The 23404-nt window shown below is 40.8% G+C and overlaps 1 protein-coding gene across 2 annotated transcripts; it reads right to left on the reverse strand.

The window, feature by feature from the left end:
* Positions 1-104: 104 nt before the first annotated feature.
* Positions 105-22962, reverse strand: MAML1 (mastermind like transcriptional coactivator 1). 2 transcript variants are annotated; one of them, XM_055718475.1, is made up of 5 exons: positions 22400-22962; positions 11382-12794; positions 8766-9035; positions 6593-6707; positions 105-4503 (listed from the first exon to the last, which is right to left on the reverse strand). In XM_055718475.1, exons 1-5 carry the CDS (start codon positions 22766-22768, stop codon positions 3512-3514), a joined length of 3159 nt encoding a protein of 1052 aa, XP_055574450.1. In that variant the 5' UTR covers positions 22769-22962; the 3' UTR covers positions 105-3511. The 2 variants fall into 2 exon arrangements, with proteins under 2 accessions (XP_055574450.1, XP_055574451.1); XM_055718476.1 differs by having other exon boundaries at positions 11382-12791; positions 22400-22906.
* Between the last annotated feature and the right edge of the window lie 442 nt (positions 22963-23404).

Below are 23404 nucleotides of genomic sequence, written 5' to 3' on the forward strand. Positions count from 1 at the left end.
GACAGGCTGACTGAAAGTGTGTGTTGGGATGAAGGGAACCATCTCTCCAGAACAGCAATGCTGAACTCTTCTCAGCTCACACAAATGTATAAAGTCACACCATGTATGTTTAATACACTAGCAAAATATTTATTTTATAATGATAAAACAGAAGTGAAGGATTTCTTTTTGGTGTGCACCAGTAATTGTAGTAAAAGAATAAGGGGATTAATGGACTCTTTATACATTTCAATGACAAAAATTCATAAAGGTTAGCATCAAATTCAACTGTTCTCCATTTACAAGCATAAAACTTACCATAATACCCCCGAACACATATATAAAGAATTATAGTTTTTAAATCTATAAAAAGTAAAAAATATACAGTCAGAAGATCTAACTCTTATTCAAATCTTTAATATAAAATTGTAAACATTTATTTACACAAAGGAAATGTGTATAACAAAATTTTGAGCACCCTTTTCAATTGAATCGTGGTTTTTGGAAGGCAGTGGATGTTGCACAGTGACACTCTCACCTTTCCTACCTAACCAAAACCGCAGTTTATAAATAAAGCCATGGACGGCTGGCCAGGTACAGTTCAGGGGAGATACATCTTATTGCTCTGAAGCTGCAGCAAATGGAAAGCCCAAGTGCATATATAACAGCTACACGTTAAAGGGCACAAAGGCAAAGCCCAGCCCTACCCATGCACCTATGTACACCTAAACCGTATTTTCATTTCCATTGAACTGTTTCAACTTTGTTACAGGGATACCGTATTTTCAACAGCCTGATTGCATCACGTGGACAAGGACCAAAACCAGAAGCGAGGGCTGTTTCTTCTATCAAGTTAAATGCTGTTTGGATCCTGTTCACATATGAAGACCAATGGGCATCATAAGCCAGTTTGCCTAGAATCACACTTAATTTTACTTCAACAGTACCATGCGAAGGCCCTGTCATCAAATCTAGGTACCTTCCTGAACAAACCCTCTGGTCAAGCAGGGCAATATCCACCTTAGCTTCCAGAAACAGTGGAGGAAAGAGTACATCTGCTTTTTCCTGGACACGTATCTGGATTGCCTTTTTGGTAGTAATAATGCAAACAGCAGATGTTCTTTTCCTCCAATTAAGAAATCACAACTGGATGGATTGTGTTTTGATTTACTCAGAACAAAGCCCGTGTGCAAAACCTACTGCAAAAAGTAGCAGATTTCACCACAACCTAAACAGGGAAGAAAGAAAAGTTGAATCCTACTACCCTGTTATTCTCTCAAGTGTTTGTACGGGGGAGAAAAAACTAGTGACACTGAAGGATGTCACTTGAAATTATGAGGTCCCAAGCACCCCCAACAGGAAGGGAAGGCACACTGGTGCAAAGTTAACCCTTAAAAATAAAAATACAGCAACACTCCTCCCCCTGCCATAGCTAGTTTATATCTATACTTTTCTAATGACACTTACCTTGGACCAGTTTTTGGTTTAACTTACTAGTAAACCAAACTCACTGGCTCTTTTCTTAGATTGCCAGTACAAGGAAAGTTAGCATTGGTTATTTGCATCTCAACTACTTATTCTAGAAAATATCAGAAGTGTCAACAACCAAAGTCACTAACACCTTCCTCTTCCCATCCAAAGATAAATCTTTATGGGTTTTTTTTTTCCAAAAGCTCTACAAGGGATCAAATCTGCTTCAGCGAAGTTTTATCCACTATTCAATGGTGGGATCCACTGATCAATGCATATCTTTCACCAACAGTTCAACATGATACAGTATCAAATCTGTTCAACAGAGCGTAATTCATCCACACTAGGTAAGTGTGCTGGACAAACAATGTTCCATGCATATTTGGAAAGGGTTAAAGTATTAGTGTTAAAAAGCAGTTTTAAAAAGTGCAAATTGTCTCATAAAGGAGCTGCAGATACAGTAAAATATTTTCCTTCTTTGAAATCAATGTTAACTTTCACTTCCCTTCACCCACTCTGGAAAAAAACCCTCTCTCGCTCATCTCTGCAGTGCAGAAAACTCCTGAAGAAGCCAGTCTGAGTTAAAGGAAATTGCTTTTAAATCACAATGCTGGGTTTCGTTAGAAAGTTTAAAGTTTTCCAAAAAAGTGGATTTAGAAAGGGAAGAGGTATTTGTGCATTTAAAAAAAAAAGCTTTCAACTTTATTTTCATTTTAAAATAAAGGTTAAGGCAAGGTGGTTTGTTGGTGGATAAGGGATATTTTTTTTGGTAGACAGTAAAGACTTTGGAACACTGACTGTTCCCATTGTGGTTTTTGTCCTTTCTGGGACTGACCTCAACATATGGATAACAGGTCTCCTTGGGCTGAGCTGAGGAACCAGCATCTGCTTCAAGGGATATTAAAGAAGTAAATCCACCAGTCTATAGAAAGATTATTGAACTTGTAACCCAATATTTAAAAAAAAAAAAAAAAAGTATTTAAAGGGGGAGACTTCCATATTGGAGCAACCCTGATGTAAGTATTCTCCCGGCTACCTGTGCTATTATTGCTGATAAGGACTTTCCACTTCTCAGCCAAATTCTTGTTTTCTCATTTTTATCCTGAAGTGACAAAGTCTTGTGCTCAGTGTGTCATTGCTAACTTTGGGGAATGAACTGATCACAAAAGTTAGTTTTACTTTTTACAACAAAGAAAACTAGATGAGCTGTCATGAAGCAAAGCCTTCATTTAAATACAACTACCTTTGGAAATAAGTTATGAAGAAACAGGTGCAAAGTAAATGGCTTTACAATTCATGTTAAACCTACTATAGTTTAAAAGTTCTCCTGTAAGAAATTCCCCCTTTAAACACATAAGCCAAGAACTGTGCCTCTCTACAACAGAGTGCAAACTGCAGCTTAGAAGACTACAATCTATTAAGATGACTACTACCTAGACTAACTGGCCAGGTTTTAATACTTTCTTTCATCTATTACCAGCATCTAGAAATATTTACTGTGAAATATCATTTGCTTATTGAGAGTACAGGCACATGCTTCAGCAATGGGGAAAAGAAACAATTCAAAACATTTTGCAAGCGTACTCAGGTGCATACAGCCTCTTCTCAAATAAAGTCAGGTTCCAGCTATGAACAAATAATTATTGCAAGTAACAGCTGCAAGAGACTAAGCCCTAAACACAATTTGTGCAACTATTTGCTTTCTTTCTGCACTATTTTTGCGGAATTCTGTTTTATTTTTAAATAATTAAAAAAAATTAATTTTAGAACACTGCAAGTGAGATTTCTGAAAGGCTGGCTAGGACACGCACAGTATTTTTTGACCTGTTCAAGTGTGCGACTCCATAGAGACACCAAGATAAAGCACACTACTCCTGCAGACCTGCTTGGTGTGCCATTACCATGTATCAACACCCATTGAGAAGCAGTTCCAGTCCCCTTCCCAACCATTTACCTCTAATGCCTGCAAGTCTCCTCAATGCCACAGGTTTTTTGGTCCAAGTGTTGTTTCTATTTCATGAAATAATTAAAAAAGTAGAATCCCCCACCCCCGGGCCCCATTTTAATGAGTTCCTAACAACTCATCCAAATCATTCATCCACTCCTCTGAAGTCCTGTTTTTCAGCAAAGAGTCTATCAGATCTGTGTCACCAGTTAAGTTCTGAAGTCCATTATTGCCCGACTGGCCACTGTAGGCAAAAGGCAGCTCCTGACTGGTTGTCCTCACAGGGTACCCTTGACTACAGTGCAGATTACCTCTGTTGGGCATTTGCTGATTTGGATTCTGGTTGAAAGCGTTCAGGTCTGGAACAGTCTGGTTCATGCCAGGCAAGACTTGCTGTGAGGGTACCTGCTGCGGCGTCGGTGGGTTTGTCCGCTGCTGTGCGCCTAAAGATGACGACAACATCTGCCCAGAGACTGCAGCATTCATGGAGGTCATCGGTCTGCTGGTGCTTAGGCTTACCTGAGGCATTCCTTGGGCAAACTGTTGGTTGGCCATCTTTAGGTGAGTTTGCTGCATGTGGAAGGAGGAGCTGGCAGTAAATGGTCCTAAGCCACTGTTTGCTTGCGTCTGGTTGTTAATATTAGGGATACCTTGGTGTTGCCAGGATGGATTTTGAGCCCCCATAGCAGCTGGTACTCTTGCCATCTGTGGCTTAGATAAGGTTGGATTCAGTGCACCTTTATTGTGCTGCTGAGAAATACTGGAGTTTGCTAAGGTATTCTGCCCATACCCAGCAGCAACAGCAGCACCCTGGCCCAAGCTGCCTTGTCTCTGCATCGGTGGCTGTCCATTGGCACTTTGAGTTGCATGCTGGGGAACCATCTGTGTCATACCAGACGCCAAGTTGTATAATCCCCCTCGCTGAATGTTTTGCATATTGGCATACTGAGTCACCCCCCGATCCTGCTGACTGGAACCTGACTGGAGTGGAGGAACAGAAGCATGTCCAGGTCCCATCTGAATCATGTTCTGGGTCTGAGGAAACATCCGTGGACTACTGGAGCTGGACTGTCCTAAATTACTGACCCCAGGCATGGCTGAAGATGACCCTGAAATACAAATAGATATTTTGTACATTAAATACCCTGGTTCAACCAGAGCCAAGCTAGGCTTGTAAACACTATAATCCAGAATGGAGGTGCAGCTGCATTTTTATAGACCAGCCTATGCAACCAACACACAGGCAGCAGTATTTTAATTAAAGTGTCAGTTGTTGCTCCAGTTAGTACCTCCACCTTGATCTCAAACACAGATATGCCAATGTCCTAAAAGATCTGAACACCACTTCTAAGAGTTTGGCATCACTGGTTAAAAAAAACAATTAGACTTTAAAGGCAGGAATCCAATATTTCTTTGAACAAAGGTACGCACATACTTTGAAGTGCATGCACAATTTGCTAGACTGTTAAAAAATACCACTTACTGCACACACACATTGTCAGTTATTCCATGCATACACTGCATATCTTTTATGGTACAACTGTAGGGCTTCTAGTCCTGTGTTTTCCCAATTTCAGAAATTTCTTCTATTTTGTATAGTTTTCAGAAATTTTTGGTCAAGTATCTTGGAATTCCACAATGACATATTTGCTATGTTAATATGCAACTCTGATAAACATGCAAGATTATTTGCAGAAGTATGTCTTCTCAGCAAAAAGTTTCTTCCTGTAGAAGAAAGAGTCCCCTACTTAAAGCAAAAAAATAGAAAAGCACTTTGAAGTGTAATGCATATAATCCCCTCTACTTCTTACAGTCGACCATGGGAAACCTACCTACACTAGTACTTTCTCTACTTCCAAATCAAAAAGCAAGCTGCAGATTTTTTTTTGTATTTTAAGATAACTGAGGAATATTGGCTCTCCATTATTATTAATTTGATTTTTTAACTCAAATATAATTCAAACTATATTGAATTAATTATCAACAAAGAACACCATAAAAAAAAAATAATGTTGGAGGGGTGGGACGCATGGGGGAACAGTCTTACTAGACCACCACAGTGAAGAGGTAGCACACATACCAGGAATTAAGATGCAAAAAATAGTTACAATCATCATAACAAGGAAAGAATTGGTTTAATACTACTGATGCTCACTATAGCAAAACATACTCTAACTACTACACTACTGTATTTCTTTAGAAAAGTAGCGGGAGAAAAAAAAAGTTTCAGTGCAATATCTGAAGGAAGCTACTGATCACACTGTTAACACAATCCTTTTGTATTGGTATCAAGTTTTTTCAGTTAAGTAACAAAACCCAGTCATAGCTCTACTAGACACTGCATAGTCACGAACACTGTCAGAATGAGGGTATCATACTTCTGTTTGCATATTTTCCCTTCAGTATTTATTTCTGTGAGAACATAAGAGACTAAGGATACAATGTGAAGGGAATAAGCACTTTTTTGTACTCTAGGTTTACGAAAAAAGACAAGTGGCTTCTTGATGCCCTGTTAAGTAAGGATTTTTCAGGTAAGGAGATGAGTTTTTACTGTTCTCTAGTTCTTCCATATTCATGAAGCTATTTCAGCTTAACAGTTACAACATCTTTTATTTATCAGCATTAAAACACTAAAGACATACCAAGCTGCTTCACCTACCAAAAAAAACATGTAGGACACTAACATGTATTGAAGAGAAATCAAACTGCATTCCCTTCTAAGGACAGCAGGGATAAGAATATTGGAGAATTTTAAATTCATCCTAGCAGATGAAAGACATAATACATCACTTATTTTTCTTTAATGAGGGCCTGTGATAGATGCAAGCAGTAGTGATGTTAGGCATCAGGAAATAAAGAATCCTAATATATGAAGAAGTTAAGGAGAATTTCCAAGCTGTAAAGGGAAATGGTATTATAAAAAGGCCTTCAGAACAATGAAGGTACTTCAGACTCTTATCCATTTCCAAAGCAATATTAAGGATCACAAGTTTAAGTTGTCCCACATACCTGGGACAGGGGAAGCTGTTAATTTGCAACTGAATCAGAGTACAGGTCTAAAAGTTTTAAGGTGCAGTGAAATGGACAGATGGTGTAATAAATTAATTAAAAGCTATACAGTCCAGGAAGTTTGAAGACACCTTATTTGCTGCTCCTGATATTTTTTCAGCCATTATTTCAATTGCCACGTTTACTTACCTGTGAACTGTCCAACCTGTTGCTGGTATGGATTCTGTGGTTGATCCTGATATTGGGGAGGTGGTCGAGTCAGATGCCGCTGCAGTTGCTGCTCTTGCTGCTGCCGCTGTTTCTCCTAAGGAAATTCCAATGTGAGACAATTATAAAGCAAGTCAAGCTTCTTCCAAGGGTGACTATCATGGATAAAACAAGCTATCTGCATACTTTTATGCGGAGCTGGTAATTGAATGGGTTTCTGCTACCTTAAAGTCACTTCAGACCTTTGCTCTCAAGGTTCAAACATAGACAATTTATTCTGGTAAGTGACAAGACCAGGAACTCAGAGACAGCAGGGCAACAGAAGTTACTGCAATGCACGTCTGAAGCCTTTAAAAAACTGAAAATCAGGGATATTAGTCCTTTAATCAGACATCCTTAGCAATACTCTGAAGACACTAACAGGTACAAAAAGAGCAAAAGTGAGTGTGTATAAAAAAATTCACATATACTTTTTTGCTCTTTACCCCCAGATCAACTTATTTTAGATCTCTCTTTAGGAATTAAATAGAATTACAAGTCATAAATATCAGCAATGTTACACAGAAAAGTAAATACTGAATATGTAGATTTTTTTTAGCCCTTGTTTTCAAAAATGAAAAAATAAACACAAACGCAAATTCTTACATACTACAGGTTTTCCTAGATTATGGAAAACTGCAGAACTAAGTTTATAACAGAAGCTATACAAGTTTTGTAATCATGGTTCAACACCATTTTCTGAACAATGCAGCAATCAATCAAAACAAACCCTACTAATGATTGAAAATAACCTTGCCTCTCCAAAGGAGCAGTCAACCCCTACCACTTTATGATAAAATCATTTGAAAAATAAAACGAGCATATTTTCTATTAAGAAACTTTTGGGGACTATGAAATTTAAAGCCTTGAGGGAAATGTCGAGTGTATATACATGCATGCACCAATAGTGCGTTCAGAGATCCTCACAGTGCAAACAGCCAACAGGCTGCTTTTACAATATGAAACATACCAAGCACATTATTTCTGGCTCTTCTTCCACAGGTATCTTCAGCCAGACTGCAATTCTGAGATAACTAAGTTGTGATACAACGCACAACTACCTACTTATCTGAAAAGTTACGCAGCACAGAAGGGGACAGAAATTCCCTTCTAAGAGTACTGGGGTAAAGACACAAGCAGTAAGTCTTTAAAGGAGAGACTAATAGGCAGATACATGTTACTACCATCCTTTTGAAATGTCTACAACTAAGAATTTGTTGAGACATGCAGAGGAATGAAGAGAGCAGGCTGCTTGACAGAAAGGACCTGCTGCTTGTAGGACCAGTCAAACCTGAAAGAGGCTGACCACAGAAGCCAAGAAGAGATGCCATAGTTCTGAGAGAAACCAAAAGCTCCAGAATCCAGCTCAGAAAAAGGAAAAAGAAAACAAAACAAAAAGAGAAAAAAAGCGAAAAAATTAAGAATACCAAATGTAAAGACAGCTTTAGAGTTGCAGGGTTTAAAGGTTATAAAGGTTCACACAAGGAGCCTGTTTCCCTGCAAGAGGCTAAAGCAGCTTTCTGCAGTCTGATGGATAGCAGTTAAATTATTTTGGCAAGATAAGATGCAAGTGAGATGCAGATTTTTCCCCAAATAACAAAGTGAAAGATGTGTTAAGATTCGAAACATGAACTGGTGTGGATATCACAAGGAAGAAAGGCAGAAGGCACAATGAGCTTAGAGAGTCCCTTTCTCATTGCTTCCAGATTTTTAAAGCTCTAACAGAACACATCAATGGTAACCCAACTTTATCTTTTATTTTTGCTCTGATTCCATTTGCCTTTCTTCCACAAAGAATTACACCATTGTGGGTATGATACATTCTCCCCATGTAGGTATTGTCTTGTATTTCACACTACTCAATTCTACCTATTCTTTTCATTCACCACAATGCCTTGTAACAACAGGAAAAATAAGTCTCAGCAATGAAGTGCCACATGTTTGGGTTGCTTTTATAGAAACACAAAACCACTATTATACTTATGATATCAAAGTGCCTTGTAGTTTACATTCCCGTTCCCTATTTTGTAATGTGATAACTGTTCGATAAAATCTCAAATGCTGTTTCGTCCACCAAAGCAAATCAGTGCAAAGAAAAAGACTGCTGGCCCCTCACCTGCTCTGCCAGAAGATGTTGCTGTCTCTGTTCCATTAGGAATTGCTGCTTCTGTTGCTCCATAAGCAAGTGCTTTTGTTGCTGCTCTCTCTGCTTCTGCTGGTCCATCAGCATTTGGTGTTGCTTCATCACTGCTGCTTGCTGCTGATTGCTGAGATAAGGTGAGTTGCTGTGGTTACCTGCCATGGAGACGTTTGGAGCCTGGGCACCCACGCCAGGGCCCGGAACAGAAACAGGAACACGAGGAACATTAGGAGAAGGGTTTTGATCCTGCAGAATATACAAAAAGTGACATGAGTTACAGGAAGAGGCTAGCCCTCCAGAATTGAGAAATTTTGTCATTACATCAAAAGCACTTTGATGGTGATGATCACGATTTGTATTATTTTTATCATTTTACAGGATAAGGAAGAGAGACTTTATAAACAAAGTCTACAGAGGGAGGTGGAATCACTAACACAACTCAGAAAAACAGAAATCGGCAATTGTTCCTTATTCATGCATTTACACTATTTAATAAAAATTAGATCAGTTCCTTTTATTTTGCCATCATTATGCAACAGTTTCTTTACCTGTGAAGCTTCTAACAGAAAAGGTGAAGTGTGATACAGTTTCCAGTTCAGCTAATTAAAGACAGACAAAACCCCATCCATAAAGTGCCAGACACAGAAGTGACAGTTCAGAGTTAAGGTCAGAAGCTCCACACCGTTCAGGAATAGAGGCTTTAACTTCAGTCTCCAAGTGCTTCCCAAAGTCCAGCTCAAACAGGTGAGTATAGTTCTGCGTGCTTCTGCTCAGCCAGAGGAGCAGCACCAGTTACAAACGGCACTTCAAACACACCAGCTTCAGCTTACGTTGGTAGCAGCTTTTCAAACACTACACCTTACATTTTCATTATACAAAACATTTATTTAAATCCTGCTTCTTCTGTCAACATTTAATTCAGCAAGTGTTCATGCCACACCTCCTAAAGTTGCTTTTTATAGTATCAGAGTATTTACTATTTGCAGGTGAAGGGGAAGAAGGCTATGACTGATCAAAATGGGTCTTCTCATTCTTACAGCAATCCAACGATTTCCATATTCCACAGAGGAAAGTCCTACTACAGATTAGCCTTTTGTTACTTATTTTTCATAAGCCTGCTTTTTTTTTTTTTATATCAGAACCTGTGATAAGCAAAACTAACATGGAAAGATCATCATTCCAGATGTGATAGGGTCCTCTTTGCACAGACAAATCTATTTGAAATTTGACAATTTGTAAAATTTTTAAGCACAGTTCAGTCTCATTTCTAATTACACAAACAAATACTACTTTCAAGTTTCGAATTCAGCTAATGTGTTCTGCTGCTGGTTCTCATTCTCTGCCGTTCCATAAGAAATCATGAGCCAAATATAGGTAATGCTGTGCTAAGTGGTTCTACATGCAAGCTTTTAAGAAATTCTCCACAAGTGTCATCATTATTTCTGTTAATTTAGTGCAAGTGTGACAGTGTAGATGCAAGGTCACCCTCTTGTTTTTCAGTGAGGGGGAGATGTGACATACACAATCATCTCTATCCTTTCTCCTTCTTCCTTCAAAATGTTGTTAGTTTCTTTAAAAACTGGCAGAAGTAACAGATTAAAATTTTTTTGTGCCTTACGAAGCACACATTCATCTCAGATTTTTATTTGGACATCAGTGTGGTCTTTATGACGGACTGATCAGAGCTTTTTTTGTTTTGTTGAGAGAACATACAACTAGAGTTGGATCTCCAGCAACTTTTGCTACAAGGGCTTTAATCCTTATACAAAGACCTTTTTTTTTTACAACAAGCCCTCTAATATGTGCATCACGGGCACATGTTATAGAATCCCAACAAGTCTATACCTCCATCCAGTACATAAATTTTCACCTGCAGCATACCTGTAGTATCAGTTATATATAAGGCAAAGCAGCACCATCTGGAATTTTCCTTTACAGGAAACCCTAAGGCATATTGCTTCAAGCAGACAAATACTACTATTATTCATTCTTAAAGATATATTTCTCTCCAATCTCATGCTTCCCCAATCCCCAGAGACTTAACCAGTAACAAATTCTTAGATCTGAAAAGGCCCAAGGAACACTCAAGACATCAGGAATGCAGCCCCTACTCCCATCTCTCTTCAAAAAAGTAGCAACCAAAGGCACGTCTTTTTATAGTAAGCCAATTCTGACACAAGCAGGGACTAAAAACGAGGTAAAGAAATCAAAGCTTCTTTGAGAACACTGTTTAACACTACAGTTTTATATGAGTTATTTTAGGCAAAAGTTTACAAAGCATCTATTTATCTTTGTAAGCAGAAGCTTCTATGAAGTGTGACATAATCTGGTGCCCACAAAGTATATTAAGCTGGAAATCACACGTTACCACATGACCTAGAACCAAGTATTGAAAACTGCCCCCAGTGGAAAACAGAGTTCTTGATTCCTGTCTCAGCTTATTGCATAAGAGCATTTTCTTCTTTAAAATCATGTGGCAACTACTTTTAAAAAATACCAAGTAAATTGTACTCCAGGCTTACCTATCCAGCACCTTCCTGCAAAACCTTAAATCTGCTGCTAAACAAAAGTAACAAAAACCAGAACATTCACCTGACTGTGCGGTAGCCGGTAGGCGATGTTTCCAGACTTGGGTTTCAACAGGATCATCCCATTTTGGTCATCACTCACATGAGACAGCGGTGGCTGCTGGCGCTGTTGTATGTACGCCAACATGGGAGTCTTGTTTTGACCAGGTACTGTAACCCCCTGTTCACATTCTGCTTTGTAATGTGAAAGAGGTTTGGTGTTCCCATAGTCTAGCATAGAGCCTTGACTATTCACAGGGTTCTGGTTCAAACTGTTTTGCTGATGACCCAAAATGTTCACATGGTAATTGCCTCCAGCTCTCGGTGAGCTTTTATTTCCCATGTTAGGCATCATGAGTTTCTGATTGTTGAAGTCTGGCTGGTAAACTGATGGGCTGGTGGGATTTTCCATGGTATATGGGCCAGCCAGTGGGCTATGAGAAGGCCCAGACTGTTGCCACGTAGACATCTGATTTGTTTGGTGGACTTGTGAAGCTTGTTGCTGGTTCTGCAACATCTGGTCTCTCTTCTGCTTCGCAGCAATCTGCTGAAGTTGATGAGCAGAAGACATTTCTTTGGCACTTCCTGCACCCTTCCCAGGTAACAACACACTGGGGAGAGGCCTCTGGACGTTCTGAGAGTGGTTTGATGCCTGCATCATGGGCTGATTAGGATTTTCAGTCATTGACTGACTGGAAGGCTGAAACATAGCCTGAGAACTACCAACTGCTGGAGAAGCAGCACTTACAGGTACAGAAGCAGCACCAATAAATGCCGGACCTGAAGAAGTAGATCTAACCTGGGGAGATCCCATCTGTTCTTGTTCAAAGGGCGCTGGGGAAAACTCAGTCTTTATGTTAATATCTTGTGGCAACGGAGTCTGTGCAGCTGAATTTGAAGAATCTACATCTTTTTTCTCTTCAAAGTCTTCGTTAAAGAGATCCTTCATGTCTTCATCAGGCACTGATCTATTAAGCTCCTCAATAAGTTCTTTCCATTCTTGCTCATTAAGATTAAGATCAGGCATCAAGTTATTCTGAGATATAGATCCCCCTGCTCCAGCAATCATACACGGAAGATCATCTACGGGCTCCTGCTTCAGTTCTTTGTTCAAACTCAGAGGAAATGAGTCATCAGCATCACCACCTCCATTCATGTGCAGGCTGGAATCTGGAAGACACTTCTTGCTGATGCCGTCTAACCCCATTGAATGTTTTCCATTAAGTTGTAAAGTATCTCCACTGCCAGATTTCTTGTCAAGATGATGGAGCGGAGACACAGGGGGCATTCCATTGGACGAACCACTCACTCCACCAAGACCATCATCACGACGTAGTTTCTTGGACACAGAAAACACATCACCATAGCCATTCTGCTGGTCTCCGTTCTGAGGGGAAGCAGCACTATCAAGCTTTCTTTTCACAGTCTCATGGAGCTGCTGAAAAAAAAGGAAGGTTTTAGTTATTTTACTTCTTACCAAAACATTGTCTAGCTCTGCATAAAACATTTTAGGAAAAAAAGGTTAAATCTTTGCTCTGATAATATTTGTTTTACAAGTCAACACATGAGATCACTTCCTTACTACCATCTCTTTGGGTAAACTTCCAAAATTACGTACAATCAGAGCCCCCTCCTTCAAACAAAACCAAACCTGCCATATACTTTCACAACAACAAGAAGTTGAGAAATAGCTGGGAACTGGAATATATTATGATGTTTCCTACTCAAAATAAAAAAAAATATTCGAAGAATGTTATGATTCAAATTTTAGATGAGAACAAAGCCCTGTATTTTTTTTGGCCCATGTAACATGGCATAGTTGTTCTATAAGATTGCTTTAGAAAGCAGTCTCACATTTAAATATTTAAAGAAAATGAGAACCACTTCCCTTGTGATTATAGTTTTTAGAGAAGAACTATATATACATGTAAATTTTGTGCACAATTATCTCTTTGGTTTTTCGCTAAGTTTTTCCACTAAGCGACCCCTGTTTCACACTTATGTAAAATGCAATTCAGAGTTCAGTCAATTCCATCACAGCAGAGTAAGTTTGTTCCTTTTCTCCTTTCTCCTGGAGCACTTGCCAGCTGCTCCTCTTTGCACTATGATCACCAGAGCCCCAACCAGCTCAACTGTTGGCTTCTCATAGCTAGTGAATGCACGTATTATTTTACTTGTAGTGCCACCTAGAAGCAACCAGAGGGTACAGCAACGGTTTTAAAACCAGAGCTTGAGAGCCTTTGTTCAACTTCTCTTTCCTGGCAGCATTCTTTCAAATACAAAAGTTCTTTCCATTGACCTCAAAAACATCTGAAAACAGAATTCATGCACACATCAAAGATGACTATAAGCTTTTCCTTCCCTCAGGTGCATTCTGTAAAAGAAGTTGTGCTTTGCTTGTGCTGGAAAGCTACACCAATGCAGACAAACCTGTAGGGCAGAGACACTGTTTGAACAGAGTAGTGTGCTTGAAGAGGGAAAGCTCCCATCAGCTCCCCTGACCTGTACGAGATGCCTTTGTACATCTCAGCAGGACACACGAGGAGAATCCCCACAAAAAGCCACCCCTCAGAAGTGTGGTTCACTGAATGACAGTCCTTTCAGATGGCAGAAAAGCAGCTCATTAAACAAACTTCAAGACAAGTATGCTTATTTTAATATTACTTCCAGTCTCCACAACAGAGTCCACTAACCCTTGGGGAAAACTGTCTCATCAAAGAACAAACAGGGGAAACCTCAAGATCTCAGCACTTGAGCAAGAGGTTGTATGTAGAGCCAGCATAAATTATGAGAAGAATTTTGCAGCACTTGCCTGGGCAACAGCATTCTTTGATTTAAGGACAGAAGGACCGGTTCACAGTTAATTGGTGTAATTTTTTTTTAACAGTCTACAGTTAGCTGATCTTCAGAAAAAAACCAACCACACACACTACTTGTTTAACACTTGCATAGGTAGCAGCAAAGTCCTTTTATCTGAGGGACAGACTACAGCTTCCCAGGAGACTGTGACCTTCTACATGGTTCATGGAAGTTGCAGCAGAGTAGCGACATCAACAGAAGCCCTCGTAGGATGAGGTGAGGTATAAATTTGGAGAGGAGGCTGTAGGTCTAAGCTTGGAGTAGCAGATCTAGACTGAATATTTCAAATACTGGCTTGAAAGAATAATGGATATCTACTTCTTTGTAAAAAGGCAAAACAACAGAAAGCAAGGAAGCCTCAACTCAATCACAACATTTGTCTTTCAGCAAGTTTCTCATTGTTTACTTAATACTCCAACTGGGAAAACCAAAGCTCAAGGTGGATGACTAACTTGCCCAAGGTCATATGATGAGTCAATCACTCAAAGTTTAGGAATGGATCCTCCTTAATTCTAAATCATTAGGGAAAAACACACTCCCTGAAAACTGACATACAAGTAACAACTTAGTTTTGTACACTGAACATATTTTTCTCATAGCTGAAGCAAATGTCTATATTAAAACAGAATATATGCCCACTGGGGTCACTGCTGTAATTATAATTCATATAGACAACTCAAGACAGCTAGGATTTTGGTAGCATTAGAGCTATAACTGCACACAGCCTTTTACAGGCTGCAAAACCCACCTGGGTTGCTAGACAAATATCCTAGAAGTCAATCTGTCCCAAGGTCTTTGCTACTGTACTACACTGTTTGCAATATATGTAGCTAACCAGTCTAAGATTAAACCATCCATGCCTATAAACTACAGTTATGCTAGTCCAGAAATAGATACAGAGCCCTAATATCCATCACAGGCTCTTTCTGTCAGAAAGAATACATAGGAGCTTTCATATCTATATGAGTTTTAACAGCCATAATGCTCAGATATCTGATTCTTGGTGACATCTTGACTTCAGTTGCTCTAGACAAAATCCTTCTTTCATCTAGAACTATATTCCTTTGTCCAGAAAAAGGAGAATGGATGAAAAATAACTTTAATGACTTCACTAATGAAGTAAAATTTGGGAGTGACTGCTTCCAGCCTTGCTTCAGCTCAGCTAAACCTAAAATTATTTGAAAGATATCCTACCTGTACATGACAGCCAATAGACATGTAGATAGGAAGAAAATCTGCTTATCTTCTGTTGTATCAGAAAAGATTGAGCTCAGTTCATGACCAGGACACTTAACTTCCGAGTTTTAGAAGCTATTTACCAACTGCACTTGCATCCTAGCTCAGTTTTAACATTAAAAAGTCAAAAGCGTACCTCGATATTATGGCAGTATGTCTATACTGAGATTTACGCTACTATAGTTAGTACCTACAATACAGCCAGCTAACCGGCTTAAAATTAACCTAGTAACAGTGTTCCATTTTCTACCTCCTTTCCTCTCTAAACAAGACAATGCTATAAAAATTTGTGGAAGACAGAAGTTACAGGTTCTTTCTCCTCTGCCATTAGAAATATATCCTGATACCTTCTATTTACTTGTGTTTAATTTTGAGTAACAGAACCTGAAATTCTCACACCAAATACACTCATGTAAGTACTCTGCAAATAATGCAACTTTCTCTTGTGAAATTCCTTTCTTATATGCATTTCTTACATACTATCTCAGTTCTTGGTTTCCTAACGGAGAAAGAAATATTAGATTCAGTTCTCCCCCAACTTGTCTATGTCTATCCAAGTAATTATTGGGGGGGGGGAGGGCGCAGGGGATAACACAAAGCATGTGAGATACAAGTCAGACTGCAAGCTATCTACATATCAAGCTGTTCCAACAGAGTTCTCAGGGCAAGAAAAACCTGTTCTCCTCTGCCAAAACTAAAAAAAATCTCCACCACTAAACATGACAAAGTAAAGCATAACTCACTACTCACCAAGAAAATCCCTTTAGCTTTAATTTTATTGTCCACTATCACTCTGTAAGGCACAGTGGCCCTCTGGTATGCCGACTATGGTTTCCTCAGCAGAATCAATCAATTTTATTTATAACACAAGACAATCCTTTCCACTGTCACAAGATAGGATACAGAAATGTATTCCCACATTTTCTCAGCCTACTCAGCTTCATAACAAAAGATGAACCTCCAAGACCTCTGCTATTTAGGCCTGAAAGTATTAAACCTCCAAAAGCATTTAACTAAAGTATTTAAAACAATACAGGAACAGTGCAAAGAAAGGGACGTAAGCAGGCCTCAGTCCTTCAGCCCAAGACGGGACATACCATTTCTCAAAGAGACACTCCTCCACATCTATCATCAGAGCTGCATTTTATTCACATGAGCAAAACAGACAGTCCTCAACACAATAATAAATACACTTACTTAGCAGGAGCACACATGCAAGCCAGGCCATAACTGTGGATTCCCCATGTGAGGAACAAAAACTGATAAAACCCAGGTGTCATCCATCACAACAAAAGAGGCTGTCCAACACAAGCAGCCTCTGACCATGTAATTCACAGGACATACACACTACACTTGACTACGACCGGACCACAATGGCAGAGGTGGATGCATGTCGAGTCAAATAACGAGGCTTCCATCAGAAAACAGGCAGCACACAAACAATTTTAATAAATTATATTCAATCTCTGTCTTAAACCCACCAGTTACACCACAATGATGCTCAGCCATATTGTGGTCTTATTGCAGGGGTGAGTTGGCAGACTTCATAAAAGCTGTCCACTAACTACCACGGAAGCCCAACAAAAAGGAATTTGAAAAGCCTTAAAACTTTATTTACAGCTTTGCTGTTAGCACTGACAGAGTTCACAACTTCAGAGCCCAGTGCAGTGCTCTCTTACTGCCTCGGTGGGAAAGAGGCACCAGTCACTGGTCAAAATAGTGGAACAAAGTTGTTCTGGTTTTTTTGTTGCTCTTTTATGTTGTGTTTTTGGGGCCTGGTTTGTTGGGATTTTGGTTTTTTTTAAGAGAAAAAGATTATTCCAGAAAGCAAAACATCAGTGTGAAACACTCAATACCTGAAACTAGTTTTAGATAATAATCTGAAACCAATGACATTTCAGTGCATTTGAACTTAACAAGCACAAAAGTTTAGTTCATATTGTCTGCTTGAAAGCAAGAAATCATTCACAATGCAGAATTTTTAAACTGAGGACAGCCAACTAAACTACTTTTGTCAAAATCCAGTAATCTCTTATACTTATGAGTCCTGTAACTGGAGACAGTAATTATACATACATTAAAAAACAAAAACCGTATGCAAGTTGCATTTTTTCTGAAAAAATACCTAGTGAATATGGTAGAAATGAAACTTTAAAAAAATCTGGTTCTTAAACTGTGCCTTTCAGTCTCCATATAATGTTCTTGTTTAGTCTTTTAAAGCATCTGTTACAGAGATTAAAATATTCTTACAGGATTCAACAGAGCTTTACATTTTTTTATTTTATTTGGAGTAAGTTTATCATTTCAGTCTCAGAATTGTGTCTTAAGTTATGAAACATAATAAAAATCTAGTTCCAACATGCCTCCTAGCTAGATACCAGCATTCTCACCTAGAAGGGAAAACCAAAACAGAATATATCTGTTTTTCTGCCATGGAAGTGGTAATATCGCAGCACATATAAGCTCCCATGAACCAGAGCATACAGTAAGTACAGATTCTCCTCTCCTGCCTTGCCAAGGACAGAAGCAACAAAGATGAAGACCTTTTAAGCTGGAACAACAATGCAAGTATCAGAAATTGTAGCACATCAATTTTTGACAGAAAACCTAACATTTTGACTACACAACATAGTAAGAACTCCCCATTACTGTGCATCTACCCACAGCTTCCAAAGTTGCACTCCCCTGCAAGGAAAGCATTTTATTACCCAATGTGTTCCTGCATTCCACTGCGTTGTCAGAACCAAACTGCTGGACTAATTTTAATTTTGACTTTTACTTTCATTCCAGAAGACTTTTGTATTTGGGTGGCTGCCTGCTGGAGTGAAGAAGGGCTGTGGATATGCATGTCTATAAATATCTTAAGCCTGCATTAGTCACAGGGGGCAGCTTCGGCTACGGGAATTGTTCTGCTGAATCAAAAAAAACCCTGCTGTGCCTTCAGCTGCAACGCCGGATCCTCCACCTCACTTGAACTTAAACAGCAGCAGCAGATCAGTCACTCCCAGATCCTTACAATTTAGGAAGCATCACAGCATATCTAACTGATCTAGTAAGGGAAATGTTTCAAACATACAACAATACATCACATAGAATTAAAAGGAGACAAAGAAAAACCTGTTGGAGTTGTTGAGCAGCAAACTATCAGACTTGTCAGCAAAAACAAACAATGGTGGCAAGACTACAGTGCACATACTGGTTATGTATAAATAATGTGGAAATAATTTGCTATTTTTGTGGTAAAACATAATTTCACAATTTAACACCCTTATACCACAGCTTACACTTTAAAAATTAGGTCTTCTGAATTGTTAAGTGTACCAGCCAGAGCTTCATTAGTGGAATGCCATTAATGCTTGTCAGTACAATCCAGGCAATCTATTGCCTTTACTTTTTCTTTAGGTCTTTTCAACCAATAAACATTACGTTGCCCTCCTTACACTTAAATTTCTTTTTAAACTTTTTCCTTCGTGCTTTTGTTTAAATCAGAATTTTCCTATTATTAATGTAAAAACTTCTATCACTACCAAATAAATGCTGGTCTGTTTTTCAGCTTTAATACAAAGCATTACCAAGACAGGCCACTGACTAGACCTTCTCTGCCCATTCCAGAAATGTTGTTTGTGGTTTTGAGGCAGTCCTAGACAAAGCAAGCCATCTACACAACAACTGGTCTGGGGAGGGGGTTAATGACATTCAACCAACCAGTAAGAAACAGGGAGCAGGTCTCCTTCCAAGAAACCACATCATAAAACAAGGAGTGGAGATGAAAATCCAGATCTTGCCATTCTCCTCATTCACATGTCAATGAAACACTTTCTGTTCAGCTCAGTGATACACTACATTATGGTCTGTCAGAGAAATACAAGGGAGCCAACATTTCTACTGCAAAGAATTTAAACAGCATTATCAAAACGAACTTTCTCAAAACAAAACCTGTCAAAGAGGAAAAAATGTTCTAGTGACCAAGTCCTGTATCTTCCCAACTTCCCTGTTTCTCAAAAATCGAAGATTAACACAACAGACAATACATTATCCAAACATAAAGCATCTTCCAGTTCGAATGTAGTCTTAATAATGTCATCTTAAACAACAGAAATGTGAAGTAAATGTCAACACTTGAATCTCCCATTAGATTATGGTCTCAAAATTTAAAAAGAAAGCAAGCTAATGTTTTTCATCTTTTTCCTGAAATGAAGGACAGGCCTACATGGTGCACAAATCATCCAAGGTATTTCTGTACCAATACCGTATTCTTTTGGTTTCTGTGGCTCAAATTTTAAAGCTGCTTAGCAAGAAAACAAAGGAAGAAGGTACCCTTTACTTCTGCTTGTAAGCAAGACCCATCCAACTTCAGGATCTACTTCAGGATCTAACATAGAAAAAAGACTAACAGAAGAGAAAATCTGATTTTGGCCACGTGAAAAGTCATACAAGACATTAAGGAGGAAGCAGCGGTGCTATCCTGTTCCCTGTAATTCTTCTGAATTTGCAGAAGATGCTCTTAAGCATAGCATCTGGGAGTGCTCACATTGTCCACTGTCCACACTTGTGGCAGTGTAGATTCACATCCTTCTACTACAAGCCCTTGAATGCTAAATCATAAACCTTTTACCTTTACATGAGTTGTTTTATCTTTCAAAGATACATTTCAAAATAAATGCTTCATTAACTTTCAACACAAACTACCAGTTTCCAAGAGAAGATTCACATGTAGCTTCATGGAAACCTCTGGATCGTAACAGCAGTGATAGCTGATACAATGCATGTTTCTCTGCTCTAACAGCATTCTTTTGAAAGGAATGTGTCCAGGATATTTTACAATAAGGTAATTTTGGTGTTCATCCAAACATTATTGAATATTGTAAACCAAACCCACATCCTTCCCATACAAGGCACATGCCTGCTCTTGATAACAGCTACACGATTGCTAGAGGTAAAATACCAGCCTAGAGAGGTACCTCTTACACCAAAGAAATTCAGATTTTAGCAGCAGAGGTTTGTTGTTGTTTTTCAAAACTTGAATTACTAAGCAAACCAACTTTATACCCTAGTAACGAGGTGATGAATCAGCAGCTGCAATTAAGCTTAGAGTCATGTATCCTAGGAAGGAAACAGCAGGCCAGCACGAGGAGGAGTCATTCATACACTTAAAACCCTCTTCTGTTGTGTAAATTGGCCACTGGCAGCAGCTTCCTGTACAAGAAGGGCTTCCCCAGATGTGCAGTGTATTTCAGAACCTCACTGCTGTTGAGAGTCGTCATTATAATGGACGCTAATTAGGTCAAATCCACATCCAAAGCAATTTAAAAGAAACACCACCAATGAATTAAAGACATCTTTCTTTTAGAAGATCAATATGAAGACCTGTGGTGGCAGTTTAAACAACAGGATTTGACATGCTAAAGAGCTCTGTGTGTAACAAAAATACGCATTATTAATGGATAGAGCCCTATACGCAAAAGGCCTTAGAGCACAGACAGGAAATAAGCAGAAATCCCACCAAGTCTTTAGATAACAAAATACAAGTTGATTCAGAACAAAAATGACTCCAAGTTTACATTCAAGATCAGTCTGCTGAACAACAGCTACCTGGAAAGCTTTACAGAATCACTGTCAGGAATGCACAAGGTTTCCTCTCTTCCTCAAGCACCCTTTTTTAACAACCATCTGAAGTGCTCTAACTGTGTCACCACTGCCTTACTCTTCTGAAAAGTCTGCAAGCCCTAGATTCTTATATGTGTATTAGCAAGAACAGAAACAATTCAGCTGAATAACATTTTCAGTTCATCTTGTAAATACTACAAACTGCACACATACTGCCTAGTGCTAGTTACATCGAGAGATGACACTGATGCACCCCCTATTTCAATATTTTACTTCATGTTCAGTTACACCCATCCGCACAATAAGCTCTAACTTTATTCTATTTCAAAAACTAACTAAATGAAGTCCAAGAACAGAATCACATCTTCCTTCCCTTCTGATCTGGTCAAACACACAGACCACCTTAAAAATATGATTTAATCTACACACTAACCTAGAAATGTCTCAGGTTAATCCAGGATCCCCTTTTAAAGACAGTACAGTACTGTATCATTTTCATGCAGGCCACCATTTAGAAAGACCTGGTTTTAAGGAAGAAAGGTATTAAGACAGGCAGCCTTTAAGAGGTTATCCTACTAACCTACATTACTGACACATTAGTACATAGCAGTGTTATTTAAAGGGCTCAGAATAAGTTAAGCAATAGCTATCTTGATATACAAACAGGACTGTATGAATATACCCTAACAACCAGAAATGCTAGAGAAGCCAGAGAAACATTAAGATTTTGAGCTAAGCCAGTTTTTAATGGGTGGAGTGGGATTCCCATAGTGTTCACACCCACTGGAGTGAGTGGCAAATAAGCAGCTGCCTTTCCACTGAAATTCTTTCCAATACGTACCAGAATTAATGGACACTTTATGTGTCTTAAAAATTCCCCCTCAGTAATAATTATATCGTTATCAAGTAACACCACTAAGCCCCTACAGCCTAAATTAAAGACATAAGCAAGCAAACAAAAAATCCAAAGCCACCACAGCATTAATTTCTGACAGTTTCTGCAGGGACATTTTAGATGAATTAGCCAAAAACACAATTCACGGAGCGCTGCTCTAAATGACTGTAACCATCACAGGCGGCCACCCCCTGTTCCCACCTCAGCAGGCCGCAGTTTTTATGTACTTTTCCAGCACGCAAAGGCGACGAGAGAAAATAAAACAGCCCTTATCAGCTGCGAATTTGTAACTAAGCAGGCAAGAGCGCTCCGCAAATCGACGCCAACCCCGGCCCCCCTCCCCGCCCCAAGCCCTCCCTCCACCCGGTGCCAGCTCCGGAGGGGTCACGGTGCCAGCCGGGCACAACCGCGCCGGCCGCCGGCTCCCCCCGGGCCCCGCCGCTTACCGCGATCAGCGTGCTGCTGCGGCCGTGCTGCTCGCCGCTCGCCGCCTCGGCGTCCAGGCCGTTGGCTCCGGTCCTGTCGGCGCTCCCCGCGACGGCGGCGGCCGGCGGAGGGGGCGCGGGCGGCGGCGGCGCCGGGGGCGGCTGCCGGTGCTTGCTGGCCCGCTTGGCCTTGGCCTGCAGGCAGCGCTGGTGCAGGGCGAAGGTTTGCTGGCGCTCCAGCTCCAGGCGCTCCGGGGACACGGCCTGGTAGCGGGACTCGCAGGCGCTGTGGTGCCGCCGGCAGAGCTCGATGCGCCGGCGGAGCCGTTCCATCACCGCGCTGTGCCGCGGCACCACGAACTCCGCCATGGGGCAGGGGGGCAGCACCATGGACCGGAGAGCGAGGGGGGCGGCCGCCGACCGTTCACCGGCTCCTCACGCCGGCCCCCGCCATGGCGGGGGCTCCCCCCCTCGGGCCTTCCCCGGCCTCCGCCGCTCCTCCCCCGCCCGCGGGCCTTACCTGGGCTCCCCGCCGAGCTCTCCCCCTCCCCGGTTCCTCCCCCCGGCCCGGCCCGGCGCCCGCTCCGCTCCCCCCGCCCCACTTCCTCCTTCTCCCCCGAGGCCGGTGCCGCTTCGCTCTCCCCCCTCCCTCAGCCCTGCCCGGCGGCCGTTGCCCACCACCCCCGGGGCCCGGCAGGAGCCCGCTCCGCTCCCCCCCGGCGCGGTGCGGCCTGGCGGCCGCCGCTCTCAAACGCGGGCCGGCCCGAACCCCCGACTCCCCATTGTTATCCGCGCCGCCGCCATCTTGAAATTGTTTTTCCCCTCAAGAGCCGAGTTGAGACTAAGTGGGCGGAGCTTCCTGGGTGGTGGTCTACGTCACGTCGCGTACAGCGTCACGAGCCCTGAGGGACATCTCTCCGAGCCAATAGAAAGGCGCGAAACCGCAAAGGCAGCAGCGGAGGCGTGGGCGGGGAGGGCGGCTCTCCGGCGGCGGCCTTCGGTGCGTTTAAAAGGCACGGGCAGAGG

Source organism: Falco cherrug, chromosome 8 (genome assembly GCF_023634085.1).
Source record: "Falco cherrug isolate bFalChe1 chromosome 8, bFalChe1.pri, whole genome shotgun sequence".
Classification (NCBI taxonomy): Eukaryota; Metazoa; Chordata; class Aves; order Falconiformes; family Falconidae; genus Falco; species Falco cherrug.